The 25,000-nt window shown below is 43.5% G+C and overlaps 1 protein-coding gene, 1 long non-coding RNA gene and 1 pseudogene across 6 annotated transcripts in view; 1 reads left to right on the plus strand and 2 right to left on the minus strand.

Moving 5' to 3' along the window:
• Positions 1-1,691: 1,691 nt before the first annotated feature.
• LOC109874787 (protein-lysine 6-oxidase-like) lies at positions 1,692-7,110 on the minus strand (annotated as a pseudogene). Its single transcript, XR_004206279.1, has 7 exons — positions 5,947-7,110; positions 5,747-5,855; positions 5,283-5,414; positions 3,814-3,969; positions 3,219-3,314; positions 2,950-3,065; positions 1,692-2,401 (listed from the first exon to the last, which is right to left on the minus strand). The product of XR_004206279.1 is annotated as a protein-lysine 6-oxidase-like (transcript).
• A 2,910-nt stretch (positions 7,111-10,020) lies between these two features.
• Positions 10,021-25,000, plus strand: part of LOC109874591 (uncharacterized) — a 41,228-nt gene continuing 26,248 nt past the window's right edge. For both annotated transcript variants that reach the window (XR_002252726.2, XR_002252725.2), the window contains exons 1-2: positions 10,021-10,092; positions 10,410-10,641. This is a non-coding gene — a long non-coding RNA (uncharacterized LOC109874591). The remainder of the gene's footprint in view (positions 10,093-10,409; positions 10,642-25,000) is intronic.
• LOC109874590 (nicotinamide riboside kinase 2) lies at positions 21,201-24,269 on the minus strand. 3 transcript variants are annotated; one of them, XM_020466572.2, is made up of 7 exons: positions 23,969-24,269; positions 23,669-23,759; positions 22,694-22,742; positions 22,253-22,427; positions 21,854-22,032; positions 21,631-21,716; positions 21,201-21,530 (listed from the first exon to the last, which is right to left on the minus strand). In XM_020466572.2, exons 1-6 carry the CDS (start codon positions 23,992-23,994, stop codon positions 21,631-21,633), a joined length of 606 nt encoding a protein of 201 aa, XP_020322161.1. In that variant the 5' UTR covers positions 23,995-24,269; the 3' UTR covers positions 21,201-21,530. The 3 variants fall into 3 exon arrangements, with proteins under 3 accessions (XP_020322161.1, XP_020322160.1, XP_031665934.1); XM_020466571.2 differs by having other exon boundaries at positions 21,201-21,533; positions 23,969-24,262; XM_031810074.1 differs by lacking the exon at positions 22,694-22,742 and having other exon boundaries at positions 21,201-21,533; positions 23,969-24,251.

Below are 25,000 nucleotides of genomic sequence, written 5' to 3' on the forward strand. Positions count from 1 at the left end.
TGACTTTCCAACTCAAACCAACCCATGGCTGTATAACAACCTCTGACCTCCGTCTCCACATAGGCCTGTCAGCAAACAAACTGTCACAGCACAGCAGCTCTCCTCTGTGTTTGTGAAATCTGGTGTTCTAGGGCTCAGCCTCTCTTAAGAACAGGCACAATCTGCACCACACGTACTCCACTCCCAGCAGTCTTCATTCAAAAGGTGGGTTGAGTCAAATTGAGGAGATACTCTCAAAAATCAGTTCATCCAAAATTGCATTGCCATATTTAGGAAGCAACATTAAGTGTTTTTTCCTCCACTTGTCCAACTGAAACACACAAATAGTTTTGATGTAGTGTGAAAATAACCATAACCAAGATTTTCTGTGCAAAATGTCCAAATGACATCCTTTTGACCGGTTGTAAGGAAATAGGAAAGCTGTGAAAACAACCCAAAGTGTTTCTGATAAGATTTCAGTTCGGCTTGGATGCATATTTTATGTGGTTAAAATACTATTTGCTTTTATGATGCTGATAAAGACAGCACCTCTACAGACGGTAGCCTATCTAACTGCTCATTCTCATTTGCTCAAGATGCTGAAAGAAAGAAATCCTGTTTCTCCACTCCTGTTCCAGAGTGAAAATGTTACCTACTGCAGGAATTGCTTAATTCTGTTGGAGGACAAAGGAAAACTCCACCCCAAAAAACGTTATTTTGGTATTTGTTTCATTAGATCCATTGCTGTTTTGCATCATGTGATTCAGAATGCATCATATGGGGAGGATTTCTGTATTTTGAAAGCGACATATCTTGAAAACTTGATTGTTGACAAGTAAAACATTTTGGGACTATGTCAACAATGGACTAATGAAACAAATACCAAACGATAGTTTTTTGGGGGGGATTGGAATTTTCCTTTGAATGTTTTAGGCTATGTGAGAGGTTATAGACCGACAGTCAGTTTCCATTTAAACCATCTCAACAGTATGCTACAGTTCCCTTGATGTGCTATAGGCCTATTTGAAGTCCCCGTCTTGTAACTTGAGAATTTGTTTAGTGTATCTCAATCATCACACATAACCTAGCTATCATCCTCTTCTACCACTTCACTTAATAGTTCCCAAACGTTACTCGTCTGGTCCTCCCTTCTCTTTATTTTCAACTCTCCATTTCGCAGCCTTTCTCTTATTGAATTCAACTATGACATTTTCCTTTTTTTGCCTCCGTGGATCAACGCTAAACTTTTGCTGCCTGTTCCCAAAAGCATTTGTTGAGTAGTGTGTAGGCTATTTGGAGCGTGTACAGTTAGGTCCGTAAGCTTAGGCTTACGCACTAGTGCCTTTAATAATGAAATTAAAACCTACATGTAGCCTATAGATATAAATTGCACAAGAAGTATACATTTACGGATTTTTTAAGATATTGTTTTCTCCTAATTCAACCCGCCCGCCACCCACCCGGATTTCATCCACACAATATTTCACGATCAACCCTAAACCCATCGTCCCTCAGATATAGGCCTAACCAGATATAGGCCTAACCAGATATAGGCCTAACCAGAAAATAATAAATTGTGTTACCTGACTTGCCTAGTTAAATAAAGCTACAATTAAAACAATTTAAATATAGGCCTAACCGCGGGGACTGCGGGTGCTTCACTAGTGTGAGCTCTATTTTCCATGTGACAAAAGAAAAGAATAGTCGGAGGTGAATTTATTTTTAATACACCCACTCTTCATCATGCGTATTGTATCTAGAACAACACCCTCAACAAAAACAGCACCAATTGTAAAATGTTGGTTTGAGCGGCATATAAACAATTTTACATTACAATGTAAAATAAAATAAAATAACATTCGCTCACACATGCATACATACTTACAAAGTAAAAGAAAATCTATTACTACATTGATACTTAGCACATACAAGACCAGGCGTTTGCAACTTATTAATTATGGCCACGAAGTGGTTATTAAAGACGTACTCAACTGCATCTAACGATACTACAAGTGCAGATCAAACATCAAAGCATACAAATAATATTATCCAGGCATAATGTCTAATTCAAACACAGGCACTTTTTCCATTCTCTTCTCCAAGATCATGCTAAACAATACAAAAATATCCCTCTTCTTCAATGGATTTGTTATATCGATAAAAATACACAATGTCATGTCATCTCATAATCCTCGGTATTTAGTAACAAAATGCCTTCTTTAGTACAGATTTCCAAACATATTACACACTAAAGAATTGAAGGAATGTCATCAACAGAGGAATGTAAAAAAAAATTAAAATAAAATAAAAAATCGATCTACAACAGCTATTGGCCACAACAACCGGTTGATATTGTTGCTGTTTACAGTACTTAAAGGGACAAGAGGACAAATACCTCAGAATCCATGGGATGCTTTAACCCCTGTGGAGAGAGGAAGAAAGAGATCACTTTAAGAAATAGTGGTATGTAGTGTATCAAATCAAATGTATTCTGTTATATTTCCAAGTGTGCTCCTGAGTGGCGCTGCGGTCTAAAAGCACTGCCTCTCAGTGTAAGAGGAATCACTACAGTCCCTGGTTTGAATCCAGGCTGTGTCACATCCGGAGTCCCATAGGGCGGTGCACAATCGGCCCAGTCTCGTCCGGGTATGGCCTGGGTTTGGCCGTCATTGTAAATAAGAATTTGTTCTTAACTGACTTGCCTAGTTAAATAAAATATATCTAATATATATATACAATATACACAATATATATATTAATGTTTATGCTTTTACCATTACCAAAAACATCTATATTTGCCACCCAACCTCTATTTTTTTGCACTTACATGGCCTTTGGGGTGGAAAAACCTACACAGGGCTGAGATCTTCCTATGTATGGCATCATGGCCAATTACAGAGAGTCCATGATATATTGGTCAATCACAAAGAATCTCATATCGTGGCCAACCAATCACAGAGCATCTCTTACCTGGTTACCCGACAATTCCGTGTCTGAACCTGAGTACCCGTGTATGTGATATCACACCGCACCACGTTGTTGGAATAATCCGACTCTTGAACATGATAACTGGGATTCACTATGACCTGAACAATGAAAAGATTTGTGTGTGAACAACGCTGCTTAGAGGAGATGGTCAGACCTCATTCAGATTGCACTGGGCAGAACTGTTTTACCATTAAGGAATAGACCATTACCAAGTTGCTGTTGTAAATACAATAATAATTGAATGACATCACCCTCAGGAAGTAGTTTCCTGCAGGAACATCAGTGATGTCGATCCACTGACAGTCAATATTGGCAGCATAGGTGTCATGACAACCTGGACTCAGCCCCTGGTCAACGCAAAACAAAACACAGCCACAGCTCAATATGTAAAAAACAATAACGTGAAAAGAGTTCGAAGGTAACCCAGTAATGAGACATCATCACATTTATCTGGCTATATTGTTCTATAGTGAAAGGAGGGAGAAAAACTCTTGACCAAGAGTTTTTCCTGTGTATGAGCGTTGCAGAACTAACCTGTGTATGGGCGGTGCAGAACTAACCTGTGTATGGGCGGTGCAGAACTAACCTGTGTATGGGCGGTGCAGAACTAACCTGTGTATGGGCGGTGCAGAACTAACCTGTGTATGGGCGGTGCGGAACTAACCTGTGTATGAGCGGTGCAGAACTAACCTGTGTATGGGCGGTGCAGAACTAACCTGTGTATGGGCGGTGCGGAACTAACCTGTGTATGGGCGGTGCAGAACTAACCTGTGTATGGGCGGTGCAGAACTAACCTGTGTATGGGCGGTGCAGAACTAACCTGTGTATGGGCGGTGCAGAACTAACCTGTGTATGGGCGGTGCAGGCATATCTGCGTCTAATCCAGCATCACAACCTGTGTCCTCCAGACAGAAGCTGGCCTTGTGTCCCTCAGCTACCTTCCTTCCTGTTGTCACATCTAGCAGGTCATAGCTACTGAAGGCATCCATACTGTGGTAGTGTCTGGGGGAGGACATAGAGGGGGAGACCAGAGAGAGAGAGAGAGAGAGAGAGAGAGAGAGAGAGAGAGAGAGAGAGAGAGAGAGAGAGAGAGAGAGAGAGAGAGAGAGAGAGAGAGAGAGAGAGAGAGAGAGAGAGAGAGAGAGGGGAGGAGAGAGAGAGAGAGAGAGAGAGAGAGAGAGAGAGAGAGAGAGAGAGAGAGAGAGAGAGAGAGAGAGAGGGGAGGAGAGAGAGAGAGAGAGAGAAGAAAGGAGACAGAAAGAGACATGAGAGAGGAGAGGAGAGACAGGAGAGAGGAGACCGAGAGTGAGGGGCGAGTGACAGGAGAGAGGAGAGAGAGAAGAGAGAGAGAGAGAGGGGAGGAGAGAGAGAGAGAGAGAGAGAGAGAGAGAGAGAGAGAGAGAAGAGAGAAGAAAGGAGACAGAAAGAGACATGAGAGAGGAGAGGAGAGACAGGAGAGAGGAGAGAGGAGAGAGACAGGAGAGAGGAGAGAGACAGGAGAGAGGAGAGAGACAGGAGAGAGGAGAGAGAGGGGAGAGAGACAGGAGAGAGGAGAGGAGCGATAAAGGAGAGAGGAGAGTGACAGGAGAGAGGAGAGAGAGGGGAGGGTGACAGGAGAGAGGAGAGAGGGGAGAGTGACAGGAGAGAGGAGAGTGGGGAGAGAGACAGGAGAGAGGAGAGAGGAGAGAGACAGGAGAGAGGAGAGAGAGGGGAGAGAGACAGGAGAGAGGAGAGGAGCGATAAAGGTGAGAGGAGAGTGACAGGAGAGAGGAGAGAGAGGGGAGAGATACAGGAGAGAGGAGAGACAGGAGAGAGGAGCGATAAAGGAGAGAGGAGAGAGAGGGGAGAGAGGAGAGGAGCGATAAAGGAGAGGGGAGAGAGACAGGAGAGAGGAGAGAGACAGGAGAGAGGAGAGAGACAGGAGAGAGGAGAGAGACAGGAGAGAGGAGAGAGACAGGAGAGAGGAGAGAGACAGGAGAGAGGAGAGAGACAGGAGAGAGGAGCGATAAAGGAGAGAGGAGAGAGAGCGGAGAGAGGAGAGGAGCGATAAAGGAGAGGGGAGAGAGACAGGAGAGAGGAGAGAGACAGGGTACAGGAGTAAATGATGTACAATGATATGGATTAAGTAAAAATTCAGATTCTACAAAAAAAGGAACTGGTCTAATCTATCCTCTGAAGTTTCCCAATACATACATATACAGTTGTTATAAGTGCGTCTGGCCAGCTGCCATTGCCTGTCACAAGTGAGGAAGACCTGAGACAAATAGAGCTAGTCATTTCTACTTCCTATATGCAATGGGAATATATTTACTCACTGGTGACAGCTGTGCCATTCCCACTGGTGTCTTGGTTTAACAGGAAGGAAGTCAGTGGTGCCCTGGTTCTTGACTTTCTGGGGGAAGCGGAGCAGTACTCTGTAGTCTATGTCCCTTGCTGTGCTTGCTGACCTGGGACAGACCATACAGGGAAAGATACATTAACTGTCATATTATATCTGATAAGGTAATCGTTTACAATTGTAAAAATGAGTATGTTTTAAGTTTATTGGCAGTGCAAAACGGAAGTACCTAATTGACATCCTGTTTATGTTGCCTATTGAGTGGCAACCTACCAATTGAAGGCATTATGTACAGTAGCCACACATTTCAGGAATTGAAGAGACAATGGGATAATGCAGACTTTTTTTTCTCAAAGTGTTTCGCGGATGAAGACAAATAGAGAATATATGCTGTGAAAAAATTGCGCACAAAGCCAGTTGGGCAACTACAGTATAACGTACCTCGCCAAACAGTTCTCCTCAGCCGCACAGCGAAGCGAGTACATCTGCATCCGCTGGATGTATGCACCTGCCTGGATGGCATACGGGTCTGGGACGAGATCTGGGAGCCCTAAAGAGAGACAATGCCATCACATAAGCGGTATAAGCGCATATAACGGTTGTCACTGGAGCGTTTACGTTTTTAGGCGCCAATTACATACCATTCTGAAAATATCTAGTGCCGGGGACGGACGCCGGGGGACGCGGCCGCCGCGTGCGTGCTACGGGCGTTCTGCCTCTGGAGGAATACATGTTGTAGAAGACTGAATTCCGGTGGTTTTTAAACGGGTTCCGAGGGTCGTCCGAGACCATGTCCTCGCCATTACTTGCTGCCTCATTCGATGTCTCAGCAGCGTTAACGGGTCCGGGTCCTGGAGGAGTACCCCTCCGGTTAGGGATGACATAACGTGCGTTGGAATTATCCGTTAGTGCGGGTTGCCTGGAGATGGATGCACCGGGCTCCGCGCGCATCTCTTGGTATTCTACGCCCGGTACAGGCACTACCTCCCTGCCTCCGGATGAAGAAGCGGGAAGCCCCGAGCGAGCATCCCAGGTAACATCCTGAGTGACAGGGGCTCCTCTCCTCGGTACGCCGCTACCGGAGAACTCGGGGAGCAGCCCAGGGACGGAGGCGTTTACACGGTAAGTGTACTCTGGTGAGTAGCGCCGTGCGCCAGGGGACCCCGCCACTCCCGCTCGGTATGGCACCTCGGGCTGCGACCTGGACCCTGACTGGCGAGCATTGGGTACCAGATACTGTCTACTATCATGTCCTAAATGTGCTGATCCAGGATCTAGAACGTTGTTGGTTTGGTCCCGTAAATGTCCACCTACGTTCGATTCGATTGGTCCAGGTCTTCTGTGCGCCATTGTGCCTTCCCGCGTTCCAGGCTGCGTCTGACCGGTACCATCCCTCCCAGTGCTCATGTAGACTCTGGATTGGCTTCTCGGCCGCGCCGGTGGTTGATACTCTGACCCGGTGCTCATCAAACTGTACACCTTACCGTTATTCTCCCACTGAATCCTCTGCCGCCAAGGCCCCAGTCGTTCGCGTGGCGGCTGCTGCTGCCCGGTAATGAGATGAACCAGTCCTTGGAGGAGGTAGAAGAGTAAAACCGACCACTTCGCCATAACTGATAATTTAAACGTACTAAACCCTCTCTAGAACTCATTAACTACAACATTAATCAATAGGCCTACGTATATGACATTTGTATTGCACAGAATAGGCTAAGATGGTTCTGTGGAAGAGTTCAAAGTTCGAAGGAGGAGCGCGTGCACTTTCCGTTCCAGTGAATATGCGGCATAGCCTGCCTGTTTTCTCTGTGTGCGGCACTACTGATGGTTGGAGAGGACAGGAAGCTTGAATTTCGCAGCCATTTATCAAAACGGGCTAGTTTACTTAAGCATGCACAGAAAGCCTGAGATTCGAGAGAAAATACTTAACTCTTTCCTCCCTGTGCAGTTCAGTTACACAAGCCTTATAACGTAGCTTACACAAGCCTAGAGTTTACTTAGCAAACTTTACGCACTGGTGTCATCTAGGGTCATCTGAATAGCAACGCCACTTGTGTGTGTTTCTCATGATCAACTTGGGCATTATTTCAATGCAAGTAATCTATATAAAAGGCAGTACTTTATTTGACACTTATTTTCTCTTATCATGTTGGCAATTTTTTTCATAAAAGTCATCAAAGTTAGGGAATCTCGTATTTTTTTCACCCAACTTTTAACCTAACTCCAATGACAGGATGAACATTATGGTTGATTTCACGTTGAATTCACGTTAGTTGATAACTCAACCAAATGTAAATCAAAACTAAACGTTAATCTGATGTCTGTGCACAGTGGGAAGTCAGTCAGTAGGCTATCCCAACCTGGTCTCATAGATTAGACGTAACATAGTAAACGTTGATCCGGGATATTCAAATTTGTATGATATAATACGTTTGGTATGATTATATAAAACAGATGGTTACTTAAGGAAAAAACAAAAGTAGGGTGGTTGGTCGGGGTGGATGGTTGAGCATATAACGTAAATGTCTAGTTAACTGGTTGGTTGGGGTGGATGGCTGGGCGTATAACGTGAATGTCTAGTTAACTGGTTGGTTGGGGTGGATGAGTGGGCGTATAATGCGAAAGTCTGCAACCAAAAGTTTGCGAGTACAACTCATGGACAACTTTAGCATTTTAGCTCTTTAGCAACTTTTCAGCTACTTACTACATTTTAGCTACTCTGTAACTGCTTAGCATGTTAGCTAATCCTTCCCCCAAACCTAACTCTAACTTAAACCCTTTAACCCTTCAACCCTTCCCCATCCACTAACTCCTAAACTTAACCCTAACCTTAAACCTAACCCCTAGCCTAGCTAACGTTAGCCAGCTAGCTAACATTAGCCACCTATCTAGAATTCATAAAATATCATACATTTTGCAAATTCACAACTTAAAGTATGTTTAGCAAATGTATAACATTTTGTACAGTTTGCAAATTTGTAACATATAGTACAAATTGTAATTCGTAACACATCATACAAAATGGGTGAGGAACATCCACAAATGAATACATAACATACGAAACATAACATATTGTATCATACTAAATTGAGATTCCGGTTTTACATACAGAATAGTATGAAATGCTCTGAGACCAGGTTGGCTACTCTGTATCCACCATGAGATATAACAATTGCACTCAACAAGCCTACTGTCCCTATGAATAAAGAGATACTATTTGGTAAACTATACAATAAACACATGTGGAATGCTGTAAATTGTTCCAAATAAATTCAATGACATTCAATATCAATTTCTCTGATTGGCTACAACATCTTATACCTTTTCTTCAGGGGATCCATCTTCCTTTTAAACAATTTGCTAAGCCTAATCACAGAATGACAAACATCTCAATGAATCTGTCATTGTGAACGACATTGGTAGGCTACTACATCTCTAAATGCTGACATGACATCTCTAAATTTGACCATCTCTCAACCCTCTTGTCTGTACACTTGAATAAACATCTCTATTTCAGAGCATGGCCATGGGGTGGCAGTGTGCATCTGTGTTTGAGACACCTGTCAGGCTGTCATGGTTAATATTGACATATAATCAAATCAAATCAAATTATATTGGCCATATACAGGTGTATAGCAGATGTTGTTGCGGGTGTAGCGAAATGCTTGTGTTTCTAGCTCCGACGGTGAAGTAATATCTAACAAGTAATATCTAACAATTTCACAACATATACCCAATACACACAAATCTAAAGTAAAGGAATATAATTAAGTATATATAAATATATGGACGAGCAATGTCAGAGAGGCATAGACTAAGATACAGTAGAATATAATAGAATACAGTATATACATATGAGATGAGTAATGCAAAATATGTTACCACTATTAAAGTGACAAGTGTTCCATTTATTAAAGTGGCCAGTGATTTCAAGTCTATGTATATAGGGCAGCAGCCTCTAATGTGCTAGTGATGACTATTTAACAGTCTGATGGACTTGAGATAGAAGTGTTCAGTCTCTCTGTCCCAGCTTTGATGCACCTGTACTGGCCTCGCCTTCTGGACGATAGCGGGGTGAATAGGCCGTTGTTGTGCTTGATGATCTTTTTGGCCTTCCTGTGAGATTGGGTGCTGTAGGTGTCCTGTAGGTGTCCAAATCAAATCAATGAAGTATTTATTGTTCATTCTGATTGACACATAGCCTATATATTCACAATAGTAGTACACTTGGGGTGTGTGGACACATTTTAATGGGAACAATATTTTTGATATGGTACCTCAGATATACAGTATCACTCATATGACATTTGGTTATTGGCCATCTGGCAACTTGGCGAGACCAGAAGAAGGCTGTGCGAAAACCGTGTGTAAATTGTATTTTGTAGGGTAGCCTACTGGCCAGTATAGTGTGCTTTCTGTCAAAATGAACTGGCATATAACAACAATGCGAAGAAAAAAAACACTCAGCAGTAAGAACGTTTGTTGTTGGTTCAAACAATTGACTGGAACATACTGTATATGGGTCACAAGGAGAGAGAAGTGCTGGCAAGTGTGTCTAGCGGATAGTCGGGACTTAGTAAATGTAGCCACGCTCCAAATAGGGCAAAAGCTCAACGTCTGTGTCTCTGTCTGGTGGCTATGATTAGTCAGGAACCCGATACCTGGTGGGACGTTCTAGAATAGAGCTAGGGAACGCCCCGCTCACCGAGCCTGTATAAGACCGGCGGCGCCTTGCAACCGGTTTGGCACAGATTTCCCCTCTCGAGCAGGACAGATACAAAGTATAGACAGTAAGTATATATGCTATATTGAGTCTTTACTTGTGTGTCTGAAGTGAAAAAAACTAGTGAACAAAAAAAAGTATTAAACAAAAGAAAGTAAACAAATCACAACAAACTGTTGCCACAAAGGTTGAACAATAGCCTATCTGTTTTAAATTAAATAGTGTTTTTTTTTTTAATAAAAGGATTTTAAATATTTTTGTTGTTGTTGCTCTTCGGGTTGCTTTCATATTAAAACACCTGTTAGTTAGACTTCCCCTTGTGATGCTGGCCGAATAAAAACTAATTGTTGTACGCTTTGAATATATCTCATTCCATAAATCTAGGTATCCCAGGGCTCCTCAGAATCTTTGATTCTTGTGCGATTAAACGAAGATGAAGGTCTATAATGGTTATACCACAAGAAACCCACGAAGGAATACACCTGTTTTCCTTCCCGTTACTGTGACACCAGAAGCCATATCATGCGGAGTATACATCTAACTGATAAACCCGGAGGGTATGACGGGGTCACCATAACATTACTACAGATCACATCACGGGGAGACAAACTTCAAGGTGAGACAAAACAACAAAAGACCGATATATTCCTTGAGAAAGATCGTATATTGTAGCCTACAAACGTCATGTTTTCGGTCAATGTTCCACGGTCTGTTATTGCTTGTACGGTCACTCAGTGCCAAGTTCTGCCTTCGAGTGTTTTTCCATTTTGTCATGAACTGAAGCACGCCCATATTCATGTTGTAGTGGTTTATGTAGGCTAATGAAGAGGTGTCTGCAGGTGAACTTATATTATTCAGGTTCCAATGTGAAAGAACGACATTTGAGGAATAGTCTATATGTAATATGCTAGCCGTTGTCTATTCACCTAAAAATGTTTACTTGTAACCCTCGGATGGCTTCTCTTAAGTGAATGACCAGACGCGGATGTTTGACGTTTTTAATTCAGGCCCAAAAAATATCTATTTTGATTTTGAGAAAAATATATATGCTAATACTACCACTGCCCCTATCTAAAATTGACTTTGCAAGTGGACAGTTTTCAGCTCACACTGATGGCATTTGAAAGCCAACACTAACGTTGACAGCGACATGACAGGTTTTCAGTAAGACATGTAAGGCCTATCACTTCTATATTAGGCTACATACCAAGGTCAGTGGGACGATTTGGATTCATTTGGTTTCACGGTTTCATCTGGCAATAGGGTGTAGCTTTAATCGACTCAGAACGTGACCAGACCAATGGAGGCTGCTGAGGGGACAACGGCTCATAATAATGGCTGGAATGGTATCAAACAACCTTGTCATTCCATAAATTTCGCTCCAGCCATTACCACGAGCCCTTCCTCCCCAATTAAGGCGCCAGCAACCTCGCGTGGACCAGACGTCATAAAATGATATTCCAGGCAATGAACTTTACCTCTAGTTGTAACTAATATGTTGCTTTGTCAGGGGGGGGGGGGGGGGGGCGTTTTATGATGGCGTGTCCTTGCTTTGATAACCTACATGTGGGAACTAATCCTCGTGATACTCTGTTGTGACATAGATAGTGTGATGGCTATTATTATTCATATAAACACTTCGGCCTATGTATCACCTTTTAAGTCTAACATTAATTATTAACGTTTATGTATAGTTTTTACAGTTATTAATAACACATTCATATATAGTTAATAATGGATCTATTGAAATTGCCTTTCAATCCATGTAGTAGGCCTGTGTAACAGTATAACTTTCGTCCGTTCCCTCACCCCCTGCACACACAGACAACTGACACCCAGGAAGCATCGTTACCCATCGCTCCACAAAAGCCCAAGGTCTCAGAGTGAGTGACGTCACCAATCGAAACGCTATTAGCGCGCACCACCGCTAACTAGCTAGCCGTTTCACATCGGTTACACCTGATTGTAGTTGTTCGGTAGCCATGCACGTTTCTATGTTTCTTTAATCATTCCATAATACGGCACCAATAATACGATGACAAGTGCCAAGACTATTGCTGTATTACAGGTTGTTTTATTGCTTTGGTGAAAAATTCACAGGTATGTGGTACATTTTCACAACTTAGTACAAAACTCAAAACAGATCATCAAAATGACAGTTGTTTGAAAACTCTTAAGCACATTTTCAATTGACTAATTACAACATACAAAATCACACAGTCACTTTTTCACCAAACGGGGACAACAACAGTCCACACATTTTTGGTATGTGACCTCAGCGGGAATCGAACCCACAACTCTAGTGTTGCTAGTGCCATGCTCTAATGCTCTAATGAACTGGGCTACGTACAGGACCACTACAATACAACACTGTAAAATACAATACACAATGACTGTACAGGTGGAAGATGTTCTGATTGCCATCCCCATGGGTGTACCAACCTCCCTCAGGGCACGGATGAGGCATGCAATGAATTCAATCCAGACCTATGTCAGGCTGGAATACGACACATTCCAAAAGGTTTTTCCCAGGTGCATGACCAGTTGGTATATTTACTGTGATTTCGATGAGAACCTATGGCCAAATGCTCAAGACAGGCTTGATGTAAACTAATGCCAGATTAAAAAAACGTGTTGCTTTCTTCGCTTTCATTTGATTGCATTGTGAAAGATGTCTTCAGTGATCACACCTTTGATAGAAATGATGGACATTTGATGTTCAGTCAATTTTAATGGGTTGCGCAAGTGTATTGCCTAATGTGAAAACAGTGTAATGTACTGTAGTTTACAGTACAGCCGCATACTACATTCAAAGGGTCATTTTGAAACATGCATCTGAAATGTCTTGCTATTGGATAAACGGATTGTTAAATTAACTAAATTGAGGAGATATCATTATGTTGTGTTAAGGTGATTAAACCAATGTGCTCATTGTATTTCACAGTAAACGTATATTTTGGATCAATGGTTGTGTGGTGAGAGATGTCTACAAACAAAATCAATGCACAATGAAAGGTTTTCAATGTTAGACTGGCTGCATTATTACAAATGTTACCAGTTTGGAGTTTTGTACTAAGAGTTTTGAAAATACTACCAAAGTGATTTAAACAACAACAAAAAAACTGTATTTATCATCCTACACAAGTCTAGGAAAGTGTTTGGGAAATTTAGGAAGTAAAATATCTCTCTCTCTCATATATATATATATATATATATATATATATATAAAAACTACAGACGATGTCCGCGCCCCCGTGGAAATATACTTAGCATAATACAAATAAGCTAGAGTGGTGTTTGTCAGTGTTACGGTTTTCTTCCGTCGAAAGAGAGTCAGACCAAAATGCAGCGTGGTTAGTTCGATACATCTTTAATAGACGAAAAACACAAAAACAATAAACGGACCGTGAAAACCTATACAGCCTATCTGGTGACAACTAACACAAAGACAGGAACAATCACCCACGAAACACTCAAAGAATATGGCTGCCTAAATATGGTTCCCAATCAGAGACAACGAGAATCACCTGCCTCTGATTGAGAACCGCCTCTGATTGAGAACCGCCTCAGGCAACCATAGACTTTGCTAGAACACCCCACTAAGCCACAATCCCAAAACCTAAGAAAAACCCCCATACATAAACACAACACAAAATAAACCCATGTCACACCCTGGCCTGACCAAATAAATATAGAAAACACAAAATACTAAGACCAGGGCGTGACAGTCAGACCATGAGACATCTCGAAAATCGGTCAAAATTGCCTGTAGAGTCTGAACGGTTTGGCCTACAAACTATTATAACCCCTCTATGGAAAGATGAGACTCATGAACAGGATGGTGGTTTCCGTTTTGCTCTACAACCCCCCCCCCCCCCCTCACAAGCGTCTTGGGACTCGTCTGAATTTCTGTACAGCCGATCTACCAAACTTCTGTCTGTAGCGTCCGAACATTTACACACTGATATGACCTCTCTGTGTAAAGGTGAGATTCTCACAAACTCGTACGTGTCATTTTTGCTCTCGGATGCCCACAGGCCTCACAAGACTCGTTTTAAGGTCTCCCGGTGCCAATTTAAAAAATGACAGGAAGTACAGTATATATGGAGAGTGTTTGGTGGAAAAAACAAGGGGTTAAATACATGTACAAGAAAACATGTATATATGTATATGTGTATATGTGTATATATGTGTATATGTATATGTGTATATGTGTATATATGTATATGTGTATATATGTATATGTGTATATGTGTATATGTGTATATGTATATGTGTATATGTGTATATGTATATGTGTATATATGTATATATGTATATGTGTATATATGTATATATGTATATATGTATATGTGTATATGTGTATATATGTATATATGTATATGTGTATATGTGTATATATGTATATGTGTATATATGTATATGTGTATATGTGTTTATATGTGTATATGTGTATATATGTATATATGTATATATGTATATGTGTATATGTGTATATGTGTATATATGTATATATGTATATGTGTATATGTGTTTATATGTATATGTGTATATGTGTATATATGTATATATGTATATGTGTATATATGTATATATGTATATGTATATGTGTATATGTGTATATATGTATATGTGTATATGTGTATATATGTATATGTATATGTGTATATGTGTATATATGTATATGTGTATATGTGTATATATGTATATGTATATGTGTATATGTGTATATATGTATATGTGTATATGTGTATATATGTTTCCAGATTTTCTTATATATCTCAGATATAGGACAGACACTTCAGAACAAATTTCCTTTTGATTTTTTTTGGGGGGGACTGTCTTTTTGTTCCATGTAGTGAATCTGTTGTTCAATGCGTTTGCATGGGCTAATAGCAGAAAGGCCAAACATATTTTTTAAATCAAATTATTTGTAAAAAAAAAAAAAAAAAGGGATACTTTAAGGGGTCTTGGAATTCAAAATCAAATAGCTAAATGGTCCTTGGTATGACTTTCTTAAAACAATTCCATAGAGCTTATTAGAATGTGTGTGTGTGTGTGTGTGTGTGTGTGTGTGTGTGTGTGTGTGTGTGTGTGTGTGTGTGTGTGTGTGTGTGTGAGAACAGGTTGCACAGTGACTTACTCCTTTTACCTTAGTGAAGTTGATCCTGTTGGATGCCATCAATTTAACTGTCAAAAATCAGACAGAGTTTCTGCCAAAGTTGTGCCAAATATGCGTGCGTCAGGTTCTATGGAAAGGGCCAACTCATAACTAATGTCCTTTGCCCTTTCCAGCCTTGATTATCTAACAGCACAGTGGTAAATTAAACAGAACTGGGTATGTCCTAAGTCAGGGGTCTCCCACCTTTTCTACCATAAGACCTACTTTTTAATTACGAAACATTTTGAGCTACTGGTGTGAGCTCTGGTGTGGGATAAAAAAACAAAAAAAAAACGTTTTTCACTCTTAAAATTATAAGTATTCATAAAGAAACAATTAAATTGGATGCTATAAGTCAGTGTCAATGCTTAAATCACATCAGAATAAAAAACAATTAGGGTAAAAAAAACATGGATTGTTTGGGGTTAGTAGCTCGGAGCTTGAGGTGTCTGATACTTGTGAGATTAGTTCATGGCAGTTTGTGGTGGTACACATAAAAAATACATTTACCTTCATAATTGTTTGGCGAGCTACTGGTAGTTGGCCTGCGAGCTACTGGTAGTTGGCCTGAGAGCTACTGGTAGTTGGCCTGAGAGCTACTGGTAGTTGGCCTGCGAGCTACTGGTAGTTGGCCTGTGAGCTACTGGTAGTTGGCCTGCGAGCTACTGGTAGTTGGCCTGCGAGCTACTGGTAGTTGGCTTGCGAGCTACTGGTAGTTGGCTTGCGAGCTACTGGTAGTTTGCCTGCGAGCTACTGGTAGTTGGCCTGTGAGCTACTGGTAGTTGGCCTGAGAGCTACTGGTAGTTGGCCTGAGAGCTACTGGTAGTTGGCCTGCGAGCTACTGGTAGTTGGCCTGTGAGCTACTGGTAGTTGGCCTGCGAGCTACTGGTAGTTGGCCTGCGAGCGACTGGTAGTTGGCTTGCGAGCTACTGGTAGTTTGCCTGCGAGCTACTCGTAGTTGGCCTGCGAGCTACTGGTAGTTGGCCTGCGAGCTACTGGTAGTTGGCCTGAGAGCTACTGGTAGTTGGCCTGCGAGCTACTGGTAGTTGGCCTGTGAGCTACTGGTAGTTGGCCTGCGAGCTACTGGTAGTTGGCCTGCGAGCGACTGGTAGTTGGCTTGCGAGCTACTGGTAGTTTGCCTGCGAGCTACTCGTAGTTGGCCTGCGAGCTACTGGTAGTTGGCCTGCGAGCTACTGGTAGTTGGCCAGCGAGCTACTGGTAGTTTGCCTGCGAGCTACTCGTAGTTGGCCTGCGAGCTACTGGTAGTTGGCCTGCGAGCTACTGGTAGTTGGCCTGCGAGCTACTGGTAGTTTGCCTGCGAGCTACTCGTAGTTGGCCTGCGAGCTACTGGTAGTTGGCCCGCGAGCTACTGGTAGTTGGCCCGCGAGCTACTGGTAGTTGGTCCGCGAGCTACTGGTAGTTGGCCCGCGAGCTAGTGGTAGTTGGCCTGTGAGCTACTGGTAGTTGGCCTGCGAGCTAGTGGTAGTTGGCCTGCGAGCTACTGGTAGTTGGCCTGCAAGCTACTGGCTTGCGAGCTACTGGTAGTTGGCCTGAGAGCTACTGGTAGTTGGCCTGCGAGCTACTGGTAGTTGGCCTGCGAGCGACTGGTAGTTGGCTTGCGAGCTACTGGTAGTTTGCCTGCGAGCTACTCGTAGTTGGCCTGCGAGCTACTGGTAGTTGGCCTGCGAGCTACTGGTAGTTGGCCAGCGAGCTACTGGTAGTTTGCCTGCGAGCTACTCGTAGTTGGCCTGCGAGCTACTGGTAGTTGGCCTGCGAGCTACTGGTAGTTGGCCTGCGAGCTACTGGTAGTTGGCCTGCGAGCTACTGGTAGTTTGCCTGCGAGCTACTCGTAGTTGGCCTGCGAGCTACTGGTAGTTGGCCCGCGAGCTACTGGTAGTTGGCCCGCGAGCTACTGGTAGTTGGCCCGCGAGCTACTGGTAGTTGGCCCGCGAGCTAGTGGTAGTTGGCCTGTGAGCTACTGGTAGTTGGCCTGCGAGCTAGTGGTAGTTGGCCTGCGAGCTACTGGTAGTTGGCCTGCAAGCTACTGGCTTGCGAGCTACTGGTAGTTGGCCTGAGAGCTACTGGTAGTTGGCCTGAGAGCTACTGGTAGTTGCCCTGTGAGCTACTGGTAGTTGGCCTGTGAGCTACTGGTAGTTGGCCTGAGAGCTACTGGTAGTTGGCCTGAGAGCTACTGGTAGTTGGCCTGAGAGCTACTGGTAGTTGGCCTATGAGCTACTGGTAGCTAGCTATTGGAGACCCCTGGCCTAAGGTCACACAATGTTGCCACAATTTTGGGATATCTAACTTTGTTACTAGGCAACTGTGCATCGGAGGTAGTGTCTGGTGAATGACATTTGGGTTCATCATGTTATGCTTGTCAAAAGTATTCCATGTATTTAAATTCAATCAAATATTTATGAAGCCCTTTTTACATCAGCAGTTGTCAGAAATTGCTTTAAAGTAAACCCAGCCTAGACACAAAACAGCAGTAGCATCATCAGAAATGCTCACATGTCTTTGGAGTTGGTAATTGGGTTGTTGGGTAGTTAGGTAGTAGGGTAGTGGGTGGTAGGAAAGCAGGGTAGTAGAGTAGTTGGGTAGTAGGGCAGTTGGGTAGGAGGGTAGTAGGGTAGTTGGGTAGGAGGGTAGCTGGGTGGCAGGGTAGTTGAGTAGGAGGGTAGTAGAGTAGTTGGGAAGTAGGGTAGTTGTGTAGTTAGGTAGTAGGGTAGTTGGGTAGGAGGGCAGTTGGGTAGGAGGGTAGCTGGGTAGCAGGGCAGTTGGGTAGTTAGGTAGTAGGGTAGTTGGGTAGGAGGGTAGCTGGGTAGCAGGGTAGTTGGGTAGCAGGGTAGCTGGTTAGCAGGGTAGTTGAGTAGCTGGGTAGAAGGGTGGCAGGGTAGTTGGGTAGCAGGGTAGTAGGGTAACAGGGTAGTTGGGTAGCTGGGTAGCAGTGTAGCAGGGTAGAAGGGTAGCAGGGTAGTAGGGTAACAGGGTAGCTGGGTAGGAGGGTAGCTGGGTAGTTGAGTAGCAGGGTAGTAGGGTAGCAGGGTAGTTGGGTAGCAGGGTAGCTGGGTAGCTGGGTAGCAGGGTAGCTGGGTAGCAGGGTAGTAGCTTAGCAGGGTAGCAGGGTAGCAGGGTAGTTGGGTAGCAGGGTAGTTGGCTATCTGGGTAGCTGGGTAGGAGGGTAGCTGGGTAGTTGAGTAGCTGAGTAGCAGGTAGTAGGGTAGCAGGGTAGTTGGGTGGTAGTCTAGTTGGGTAGTAGGGTGGTAGTGTAGTAGGGCAGTTGGGTAGTAGGGTAGTAGGGTCGTAGCGTAGTTGGGTAGTAGGGGACTGACTCACTTGGGGGGGAAGGCGTGTGACAGCCTTACAGGCCGGCTCCCCTCCTTCCAACCCAAATATGGAAGAACAGGCTTTACTCTATGGTTATGTCCCGGTTACCATGGAGCCGCCGTGTGACGTGGGAGCACATGGATCGCATGCCTCTCTGGTTCTCACCTTTCCCCTGTTGCCTCCGCCTCTGTCCGCCTGGAGAGCCTGATTGGCTGGTGCAGGAGATAGGGCCGTGAGACAGGCAGGAGGGCACGTAGAGATCATAACCCCTCCCCCCGGAACCTCTCTGTACAAGGCCTAATAATACTCCCCTGACACCCAAGGCATCTGGCCTAAATATAACACACACACACACACCAGCAGGCTGCCACCAGCCACCCTCAGATTGTCCTCGTCAGGCACCCAAAAAATTCCCAGTTATGTGTCACAAGACAAAAGGCCCAGCTCCCCGCACCCACTGGTCACCACCCCGCACTAGCTGGACACCACCCAGCACCAGCTGGTCACCACCTACACCTGCTGGTCACCACTCCACACCAGTTGGTCACCACCCACACCCGCTCTTCACCACCCACACCCGCTGGGTACCACCCACACCAGCTGGGCACCACCCACACCCGCTGGTCACCACCCACACCAGCTGGTCACCACCCACACCCGCTGGTCACCACCCACACCCGCTGGGCACCACCCACACCCGCTCGTTACCACCCACACCCGCTGCCCACCACCCACACCCGCTGGTCACCACCCACACCCGCTCGTTACCACCCACACCAGCTGGTCACCACCCACACCCGCTGGACACCACCCACACCTGCTGCCCACCACCCACACCCGCTGGTCACTACCCACACCCGCTGGTCACCACCCACAGACTGCTGGTCACCACCCACACCTTCTGCCCACCACCCACACCCGCTGGTCACTACCCACACCCGCTGGTCACCACCCACAGACTGCTGGGCACCACCCACACCCGCTGCCCACCACCCACACCCGCTGCCCACCACCCACACCCGCTGGTCACCACCCACACCCGCTGTCCACCACCCACACCCGCTGGTCACCACCCACACCCGCTGGTCACCACCCACACCCGCTGGACACCACCCACACCCGCTCGTTACCACCCACACCCGCTGGTCACCACCCACACCCGCTGGTCACCACCCACAGACTGCTGGGTTGGCTGTTCACACCGTATTGTAGTTATTGAAATTCCAGGTCATGGTTGACAAGCTATAAGGATGAAATTACACTGTCATTACCAGTATCATGGATAAAAACATAAGCCCACTGTCTTGGTAGTTGATGTCATATTGTAAATAGATTAGATATCATTGACCAGCCGATGTCCGTCAGACAATAATTTATCTGATGCTTTTTATCCCAAGCGACTTGCACTTAAAAACATATTCAGTAGGATTCAAACCCAGAACCCTGGGTACAAGAACTGCAACCAAATGAGCTAACAGAACCACCGACATGGCTGTTTGGTGCGTTGCAACACGCAAGGGCCTTTATGAGGGAATGAACTGTAGATGACAGATGTGATGGGCTTTGAATGATGAAATACAAACACAACCAATGGTTTGTTTTGACTGCCTCCCCTCATTAATGGGATGGAGCGCTGTTGTTAAATGCTAAACACAATCAAATATGCATTGCACAAAAGAATAACCTTTTAAAAATGTCTTGGAGGGAACCATTTACGGTGGCTTCAATTTAACTTCAAGAGCTGTTAACTATTTCCATGGAATGGAAAACCTCTCATAATCATCGAGAAGCCTTTTCCACTGATGAATATGTCCCAGATATCTCTGCATTGACATGGCCGTTTACGTAGGTCGGCACAGTGTCAGAATGAAGTAGCTACTACTACATCACAGTAGGGCTAGTTTTGTTGTTGTTGTTGTTTATGTTTGTGGAGAGTTTTTGGTTCAATGTTCAAAATTCATCAGGAATAAATTCTGTTCTGGTTTCTTTCCCTTTTCCTGAATGCTAAAGCTTCGACAGTTCAGGGTGGTATCAGACGACAGTTCAGGGTGGTATCAGACGACAGTTCAGGGTGGTATCAGACAGTTCAGGGTGGTATCAGACGACAGTTCAGGGTGGTATTAGACGACAGTTCAGGGTGGTATCAGACGACAGTTCAGGGTGGTATTAGACGACAGTTCAGGGTGGTATCAGACGACAGTTCAGGGTGGTATCAGACGACAGTTCAGGGTGGTATTAGACGACAGTTCAGGGTGGTATCAGACGACAGTTCAGGGTGGTATTAGACAACAGTTCAGGGTGGTATCAGACGACAGTTCAGGGTGGTATCAGACGACAGTTCAGGGTGGTATCAGACGACAGTTCAGGGTGGTATTAGACGACAGTTCAGGGTGGTATCAGACGACAGTTCAGGGTGGTATCAGAGCAGCTGATGTAAAATGATGTAAAAAAACAACAGAGACTAAGCATTTGTGTTGATCTTGAATCTGTCTTCAGTGTACAAAATGATATGAAGATGTAACAGCTGTATATGTTTCTGTGGGTATTAATATAATACTTTTCTAAATGCTCTCACTGTAATATAGCTGCGTCTACTGGATACTAGTCTTGTGTTGCCACATTTCCTCGTTTAGAACGCTGTACATTGAAAGTTCATTGGATTGAGAATAACCACAGAACACAGTAGATGGATTCATATAGGTCTCTTTATGTTGTAGACACAATCTTTTTCTCTCAGTGTGGGAAGATATTTTTTTTAAACCATGAAAACACAGGAAGCACATAGACCTGTTCTTCATGTGTTTCAACACTGGGCAGTCCAGTTGGTAAATCATCTTAGAAAAGGTTACATTTGATTATACAAAATACAATGCTTCTGCCGTTCAGTTTTTTTTTTAAATAAGTTAGGCCTTAAACTATTTACATATCCATATTCATTTCAGGCAGTAGTATGGTACTGATGTTGCACTTCCCACAATATTATTATTTACAGGTTTATACACATGTCTTTGGACTTCCTGCTGTGGAAGAGAGAGATATAACAATTATTAACAAGCAATACATTAATGCCGTTGTATATGTGTACACGTAAGTGATCCAATATATGTATTCGTTTACCTATAAGTTGTTGAGCAGGGTGTTTTGTATGTTTTCATACACTTGGTTGTAGATCTCCTCTTTAGGTTTCAAGCCATCAAGGTACTCTGAGGGGTGAAAATGCCTCAAATTTAGTCATTATAAACCATAGTAAAAATAGTGGAAAAGTTAAATACACACATATATTTTAATAATTGATCATAATAAACATGATATGAACTCTGCAGTAGTGTCCAGTACATACCTATACCATGGTAGTTTTCTTCCATCTCTGTCCTGTGTTTTAGGTACATGGGCCAGACATGGCCTTCAAACAGACCAGGGGGGTCAGGGACTGTGTAGTTCCTTGTACTTCTCCTCCTCTTGCACTCCTCTTTTGGAATGGCAATGTAGTAGCTTTTGTCATAGACATCAACAATAGGCCTGCAGGAAACAAAACAAACGGTGGTCAGAACAAGGTGTGAGTGTTGAAAACTATAACTTTCATCGATAAAGTCAATAGTAGTGTATAGTAAGATAGGATTGAACGTTATTGTCCTCGAAGGGAAGACAGAGAGAGAGAGAGTCTAACTACAGACTAACTTCAGGCAAAATGTTGTTGTCTTTAACATGTCAATGTAAATGTTGTAGGAAAACAACATACTTGTAGTTATAGAGCAGAAACCCTTCCACGATGAGGATGTGGATACCGTTGTCAGGGTCTGAGTCCTCTGCTTCAGGTGTGACGCAGATACCGTGGGAGCGGGCGAACTTGACTGGGTTCTCTTGCCATCCCTCCACAGTGTTAACCATGGCCTCCATATCCAGGGATGTGATCACTAGAGAACAGGGAATAGACAGAACAATACGCTTCACCACCAGGGAACTAAACAGCACAGCAGCCAATGTGCTTCAAAACACAACAGTCAGCTCTAGTAACTGGCGTAGCATTCACAGAATTTTTGTAAAAAATGAATTTAAAATTGCAGGTAAATTGTTGTCTATTACAAAAGTATCAGAGGAACTTTTGAAGATGTCAATTAAAGGGAAAGAGTACATTACTCGTAGTGTTTGTTTTCATTCCTACAGCGAATCCAACTCTTACCATCCCACTGCCTAAAGCCGTCCTCCCCGACTTCTATCTGATCGGGTTTCTGAAATAACAGTCACCAAGAAAACATTGCTGCAACCTCAAGGTGATGATGACAGAGTAGTAACCAGTCAGTGCTGATCACACCTGGATATGAGCTAAGTTAACGACGCCAGCGTCTCCACTAAGGCTAACAGCTAAAGGCTAACCTGCACCCTCAGTGCACCGTAAATAATGCCTTGTAAGGGCCAGGGATGGGATCAGGAAGTAAATTCCATTTCCAATTCTAAATTCCAATTCTAAATTCCGAAATCCAACTCCAATTCCTGAATTGACTGAATTGAAATGGAATTGACCCCAACCATGCTGCTGGCACATGGCCTAACTGCTCAACATGTGGGCAGGGCACTGTAGTCGTACTGGAGAGGGTACACGGTGTCAGCCAGCGATATTCATCCACTGACATTTAAATAAAAATAAACCCTTTTTTTAAAAATGATCCTTAATTTGCAATAAGTTGTTGACATTGACAACACAGAGTATACAGATCATTATGGGGTGAATGAAAAGGTTCAAAGTCAAATGAACATTAATAACTGTCATGCAGTAAAACAATTGTTGCATTAACATGAAAAGTGAATGCAATGTTTGAACTTCAAATGATGTAAACATTTCAACATTTTCATTGGTTCTTCAGGAGACAATGTTAAGCACATTATATCAGGTGGAATATGGTAGCTCTGTCTGGTCATCCTTTACTGACTTGCCACCAGTAGGTGGCGATATTAAGTGTTCAAGGCCAATTTTTATTTTATTTGTAACTCCAATTAAATAGGCTACTGTAGGCTATACAATCTGTTCGTTTTCGATCCTTAAAAACTGATGGTAAAACAAGTGAACACGATGTTATGACTTTAAAATAATGATATGAATCAAATGAAAGTGGTTACTCAAACAGCTGAGAGACATAAACGTGATGAAGCATCTTACCTTAAAAAAGTCATCCTGATGTATCACACAACAGTTGGGCAACGCCTGGATCAATTTATTGGTTAGCGTGGTTTTCCCACCGTTGGTCACGCTAGACAGAATAATAAAAAAACACAATGAACATCATTTTCTATAAATTATCTCCGGTCCACTTGATCTTGTGTGGAGCATTAATTTCGGCTACAGAAATACGTTTGGTATTATCAGTATTAGAAACGTTGAATTATGTTCTTACCGTCATAACAAATAGTAAAATAGTAAACTTGTTTTTAATATGAATATTCATTAGATATGACTTACCCGCCAATTCCTATAATGAATTTCATGATGATATCTTGATCTTGGTCCGTAGCAGTAACTACTCTACGTCGGTGTTAGACGAAGGAAAGGAACCCCTATAGAAACATTAACTTTCAAAAGAAAAGTCCTTTAAACTTGATTTTTTTCTCTTATTGCTAGAATGTCCCCTCCCTTTACTACTTCATTGATAGAGCATCTCTGCCTAGCATATAAAGGATTCACCACAGCGTCACTATTCATGTCACACCTCGTGGCTCAACTCAGTCCAATCAGTCCGTTTTACTGTAGCCAATTAGCTTCTACTGTACTCCGGAACTATGTCCAATTGGAGTGCGGTGCTACTGTGCTAGATTTGTATAGCTCCGATTTTTCCACCTGTTACTTGAACTCAGTCAGCATAGCGGTCACACACACATGCACACATGCGCGCGCACACACACACACCCCGTCTGAAAACCTAGACCACCCCTTCCATAGCATGTCAAACCTTTGCCAGCCGATACTGGAGCTATGTCAGGCATCATTGGCTTCCTAGAAGACAACAGAATAAATAGCTTGACTCTAAGCTGTGAAACACAATGATAATTCTCTCCAGGCAAATCACCATGCTTTAACTGATGATAGGGACAAGAACGAGATTATGAAGATTAGATATACATACATCATATAAACTCAGCAAAAAAAGAAACGTCCTCTCACTGTCAACTGCATTTATTTTAAGCAAACTTAACATGTGTAAATATTTGTATGAAGATAACAAGATTCAACAACTGAGACATAAACTGAACAAGTTCCACAGACATGTGACAAACAGAAATAGAATAATGTGTCCATGAACAAAGGGGGGGTCGAAATCAAAAGTAACAGTAAGTATCTGGTGTGGCCACCAGCTGCATTGCAGTGCGTCTCTTCCTCATGTACTCTTACTCATGTTCCTCATGTACTGCACCAGATCTTCCACCAAGGCACCTGCAAGTTTCTGGACATTTCTGGGGGGAATGGCCCTAGCCCTCACCCTCCGATCCAACAGGT

Source organism: Oncorhynchus kisutch, linkage group LG30, assembly GCF_002021735.2.
Source record: "Oncorhynchus kisutch isolate 150728-3 linkage group LG30, Okis_V2, whole genome shotgun sequence".
NCBI classification, from domain to species: Eukaryota; Metazoa; Chordata; class Actinopteri; order Salmoniformes; family Salmonidae; genus Oncorhynchus; species Oncorhynchus kisutch.